The sequence below is a fragment of the Octopus bimaculoides genome, chromosome 20 (assembly GCF_046866305.1).
Source record: "Octopus bimaculoides isolate indiv1 chromosome 20, ASM4686630v1, whole genome shotgun sequence".
Lineage (NCBI taxonomy): Eukaryota > Metazoa > Mollusca > Cephalopoda > Octopoda > Octopodidae > Octopus > Octopus bimaculoides.
In genome coordinates, this window is record NC_142947.1 from 47,702,711 (window position 1) to 47,708,772 (window position 6,062).

At 34.8% G+C, this 6,062-nt stretch overlaps 1 protein-coding gene across 1 annotated transcript in view; it reads left to right on the top strand.

Moving 5' to 3' along the window:
- Positions 1 to 4,954, top strand: part of LOC106871276 (fasciclin-2-like) — a 33,288-nt gene extending 28,334 nt beyond the window's left edge. Inside the window, exons 5-6 of the mRNA XM_089338607.1 lie at positions 213 to 350; positions 4,488 to 4,954. Of these exons, the coding sequence (XP_089194733.1) occupies positions 213 to 350; positions 4,488 to 4,522 (173 nt within the window). The 3' untranslated portion in view covers positions 4,523 to 4,954. The remainder of the gene's footprint in view (positions 1 to 212; positions 351 to 4,487) is intronic.
- Positions 4,955 to 6,062: the final 1,108 nt, after the last annotated feature.

Sequence of the window (6,062 nt, forward strand, 5' to 3'; positions counted from 1 at the left end):
AATATACAAAGTTCCACAGTTGGAATGTAGATATCGAAAAGAATTTCACATTTTAAACTTGAGAAAAGTCTTGCGTATTTTTACTCTTCCGCTTACAGACTGTATTTGTAATGTGCGGGGTTGCTGGTGGTGGTGGTGGTTTGGTTTTGATGGTCCAATCCTTATACTGTTATATTTTATCTTTTTTTCTCTTATCTCCCCCACCTATCCAGGACCCACCTATGCTCAAGAACGAAATGGTCTCAGAATATTGAACGTGACCGCTGAAGATGCTGGTATCTACACATGTATATCAGAAGTGACCTCTTTGGGGAACTTTCGAACTCGAGACATCACAGTTAGAGTCATAGGTAAAGTAATTTCACTCTTCCTTAATTTCATTAATCTCCACTTTCAGAACCTTACTCTCAAGTAGTTCATCTTTTATCGATTTGAATTATTATTATTATTATTATTATTATTATTATTATTATTATTATTATTATTATTATTATTATTATGTGATGAAAACTCACAGCTCATTTTGCAGGGCATGATGGAAACTGTCAGCTGTCCACAGCCAGTAGACTAAGGTGACACTTATTTTACTGGTCATTGCTTCAAGAACCCTGCCAAGAATTCTTTCAGTTCCAAGAAATGCTGATATTTGTAGGTGTTATACCCTTGCATTTGCACCAATCTTCTTCAGCCATGTTGGTAGTTGAGTGCTGATACTTCCAAAGTCCACCAATTACCTTTGCTATCACGTCTACTCTCCTCATTGACCACAACCTTCGTATTTTCCACTTCAAGTCGTCGTAGTTGTTCAGTTTTTCTTCTTCTTTCCCTTTGATCATCGGGACATAATATGTCGATTATCATGCATCATTATTATCATTATTATTATTATTATTATTATTATTATTAATTATTATTATTATTATTATTATTATTATTATTATTATTATTATTATTATTATTATTATAAACGCTTTTCATCCCTGTGTGTCAGATAGACAGAAGATAGATAGATAGACTGACAGACAGATAGATAGATAGATAGATAGATAGATAGATAGATAGATAGATAGACAGACAGACAGACAGACAGACAGACAGACAGACAGACAATCAGACAGACAGATGTTATGTGACAAAATGGTTTTACAGATTTCATTAAGGCAAGTCCTTTTATTTCGTGCAAACCCGACGAATCCGATTTGGCTTTCGTCTTTTCTTGGTTGACATAATATAGTACCAGTTGTATAATGGGGTAGATTTAACCGAGTAAAACCTCGCCCACCCCCTCCCTCCTCCTTGGAAACGTCTGTGATTGTACCAGTCGAGTGAGAAATCATTTTAGTCTTCCATTGGTCTGTTTTGCTTTGTGTGTCCTTGACAGCTTTAGGATTCGTCCGACAGAAACTGGCGAACAGCGGAGCACTGTGCGTGCGCGCGCGCGGATGAGTGTGTGTGTGTGCATGATGGCTAGATAGTGTGTCTATATTTATACACGCACACATACACATACATACAAGCATACACACAGATATACATATGCACATATACATACATACGTACACCCATGTATACACACATATATAAACACATATATACACACATATATATATATACACCCACATGTAAAAGTCGGGTGTTTAATTATTTCTTACTTCCATCACATCATTTATTTATCAAAGCCGCCACATCTCTTTGTAACAAACGATTATTGTTGTTGTTATCATCATCATCATCATCATCATCATCATCATCGTTCTTGTTATTGTTGCTGTGGTTATTCTTGTTATTATTCTTTGCATTATTGTTATTATTGATGTTATAATAACAACAATAATATGAATAGTAGTAGTAGTAGTAGTAGTAGTAGTAGTAGTAGTAGTAGTAGTAGTAGTAGTAAGGAAAGAGAAGGATCGTTTCTGATTTCATCTTGTCCCCCTTCACACACAACCATATACCTACACAAACACACACACACACACACACACACGCCCGCATGCATTTTATTTATTTTTTTCAGATCTTTATATCTGGATAATTTCTCCAATTCTTTTATCCATAAAACAAGTCTTCAGATTAGTATTGTTCCTCCTCCGCTTCCTACCATTACCGTTATTATTATTATTATTATTATTATTATTATTATTATTATTATTATCTTTCAAATTTGAAGCCATTGAAGCGTGAAATTATTTTGCAGTTGGATAGTGTTTCACTTCGATTCGCCTCCTTCGTTTCATTTTTCATTTTCCCTTCTGTTTTTTGCTTCCATTACTTTACCAATGTTTTGGTTGATGCTAACATTATTATTATTATTATTATTGTTGTTATTGTTGTTGTTGTTGTTGTTGTTTCAGCTCCATTTAACATTATAAATGGAGATCGTCAAAGTTAACGCGATTTGACGTAAATCCCGTTAACTTGGGAGGATTAAACGCGACTAGGCGTCGTGGTTTGGCAACTGGAAACGTTATACACATACACACAAACATTTGTGTACATATATATATATATATATATATATATATATATATATATATATATATATATATATATATATATACATGTGGACATTATATATGTGTGTGTGTGTGTGTGTAGACATATATATGAATACACACACACACACACACACACACACACATGCACGTACATATAGATACACATATTCACTTAAATCTCATAAACATACTCTTAGTATCGCACGCACATCTAGATATGCACATATAGACCTATTCATACAACTGTATGTAATACACGTAAACACACATACACGCACACACAGACATACTCACACAAACACACACACACACACATATATACTCACAAATACACACAAACACATGCAAGAACATTCCGAAGCTGTTGAACAATAATGTATATACTGTGTATTATATTACACATATGTTAGCATATATATATACGCCCCAACAAATACAGATATATAAATATACATTTTATATCTATACGTGTAGATAGATAGATAGATAGATAGATAGATAGATAGATAGATAGATAGATAGATAGATAGATAGATAGATAGAAAACTGCACATATGCTAACATTCCTCCATTCATACAAAATCTAATTGTAACCCATTCCGTACATATACACACACAAATACATACAGACACACACATATATACACACATGCATATTCAAACGTAAATGTGTGTGTGTGTGTGTGTGTGTGTGTGTGTGTGTGTGTGTGTGTGTGTGTGTGTGTGTGTGTGTGTGTGTGTGTGTGTGTGCGTGTGTGTGTGTGTGTTGGAGACGTTGACCTTACAGAGCGCCGAACTGTTTCACTGTTTTACTCCAATCTCATCAGAGGTCACATGTGGTTATATCAATAAACTTAGATCAAACCTATACATGTTAATTATTGATATAATCATATATGATCGCTGATGCGAATGTAGTCAACACTATTGAAACAGATGTGATCGAACGTAGTCATCGCCGTTTTACTGGTGGCGGTCATGGGGGGAGGGCGTTTGCGGCGGCAGCGATGGCATTGCTAGAAGGATTGTTGCTGCGTTTGAGTTTCTTATTCTTGTCGTTCTTTTTGTGGTGGTGGTGGTGGTGGTGGTGGTGGTGGTTGTGGTGGTGGTGCTGGTGCACGTTGTCGTGGTCTTCCTCTCGCCTTCTTCCTCCTGTTTTTGTTGTTGTTTTTTGCTGCTGGCTCTGGAGTTCTTTCCTCTACGGCTTCATGTCGGGTTCTCAATGGGAATAAAGAGAGAGAAGTGAGTGATATATTCTTTTTTTGTAGGTTTTCTTCCAAAAGCCACCCACGTCTGTTTGAAACGCTAAGTTTGGATTCCTTGTTAAACAACGGTTCAATTCGAGAGGTTAATAAACTCCATAAAGGTCAAAACAAAATGGATCTGACCAGTTTCTCAAAATTCTGGTCAGTTTAACAACAAAACAATATAAACATTCCTACCGGAGATACTGTAAAGCAGAGGTTCTCAGACTTTTGGGGCCACCGCCCCCACCCCTCATGGCCACATAATCCCTTCAGTGCCCCCATCCCTATTTTTATGTATAAATGAATATTTTATATTTTACTAATTTATATATACTATGAACCATTTGATATTTAATATAATGTTATATAATTTGTATACAATATTATAACATAATAAATTCATAGCGTCTCCCAATTCACTGCCTTCCTCCCAACGCCTCCTTTTTCTCTACCCAAACCCCACCCCACCCCTTAAGCACCAGCACCCACCTGGACCGTCCCAACGTCCACCGGGGGGGGGGCGGTAGCGCCCACTTTGAGAACCTATGTTGTAAAGTGCAATGAACTAAGACTAGGGACGAACTGACTGCGCGTCTTGCCAATACAATAACTAATGATGATGATGATTATTATAATAATAATAATAATAATAATAATAACAATAATAATAATAATAACATTAATAATTATATATATATGCATAATAATAATAATAATAACATATTGTCTGTCTTTGTTGCAGCTCCTAAGGGGACCAGCGATGAAGTTAGACGGTGAACGTTTGTACCAGCCCGCTATGACAAAGAATAGTGTATCTTCTGGATGGCCATAAACAGCTTGCCTGCCGCCGACATCACAACTGAATCATGTCATCTGTCCATGTTATCTACTTTCAATATCACATAGAACAGTCTTCAACAATTTAATGACATTTCGTGAGTGTGTATACATAATATACACGCACATATTTAGGAAATATAATATACATTACACACAGACACACACATATATAGATACATATGAATATATATACATATAAGAGGAATGACCACTAGGTGGATTCCTAATATGTTAAATGTAAACCCCATATGATCTGACCACAAAAAAAATTGTGTATATAAATATACATATCTGTATCTGTATATATATATATATATATATATATATATGTTTATGCATACATGTATGTATAAAAAACTTTTATATTTTGCTCAATGTATATCAGTAATTTTTATGTCCATAATCCTTATTGGCTCATATATATATATGTGTATATATATATATATATATATATATATATATATATATATATATATATATATATATATATAGTCAACTCAGAATCAAGGAACTTTTATCATTCCTCAAGAGCAATACCAGTCCCTTAGTGCATTGGGGTCAGAAGGTTTACCAGCCAATACTTTCTTTTCATATATTGTATCTTGGGCTAATCCGTTTGATAGAGCCAATCTTTCTCCTGGTGTGTATAACGGAAACTATTGGGACCTATGCGGAAATAATTTGAATAATTTCGCCGATAACTTAATTATACAACTTCATACAACCCCACCCACTTTGTTGAGTTATGTTCCCTGTTTTTTGTTCCCTGTTTTTACCCTGTTTTTTGTTTTTATTATGCAAATTACACTCTTTTTGTATACCTAAAATTGTCTACACTCGATCGAGATAGGACTGTTTTCATCTGAAGAGATCAAACTGATATCGAAACACTGTGTCCATAGTTTTGCCTGCCTCAAAACGGAGATCATACAGTGTTTTTACGAAACATGTTGATTCATTCAGAAATTTATTCCTAATATCTTAAATTTATCTCCCCTTTTACTCTAGCGTTTCTCTCATTTGTCACCGGGCCTTGATTGCCTTCTCCGTTATATATATATATATATATATATATATATATATATATATATATATATATATATATATATATATATAACAAAAAGGAGCAGAGTGAAGTACATGCAACGAACATCGGACTCCAGTGGTGGGTTTCAGCATTTTGATGAAATACGTGTATGTCCTATAAAGCTTTGAATACCACGCATGTTTTCTGCTTATTATTTTATATATGGGGGACCGTGTATATATATATGTACACACACACACGCACACAGACGCTTGTTTAGTAACTATGTATCAATGTATACATATATAAATGTATATATAACAAACTATGTGCAACTAGATTAAGAGTATGTCATTGTAAACATATAATGGAAGGCGGAGGGAACTGGCAGAGACGTTAGCACGCTGGGCGAAATGCTTAGCGATATTTCGCCTGTCTTTACGTTCTGAG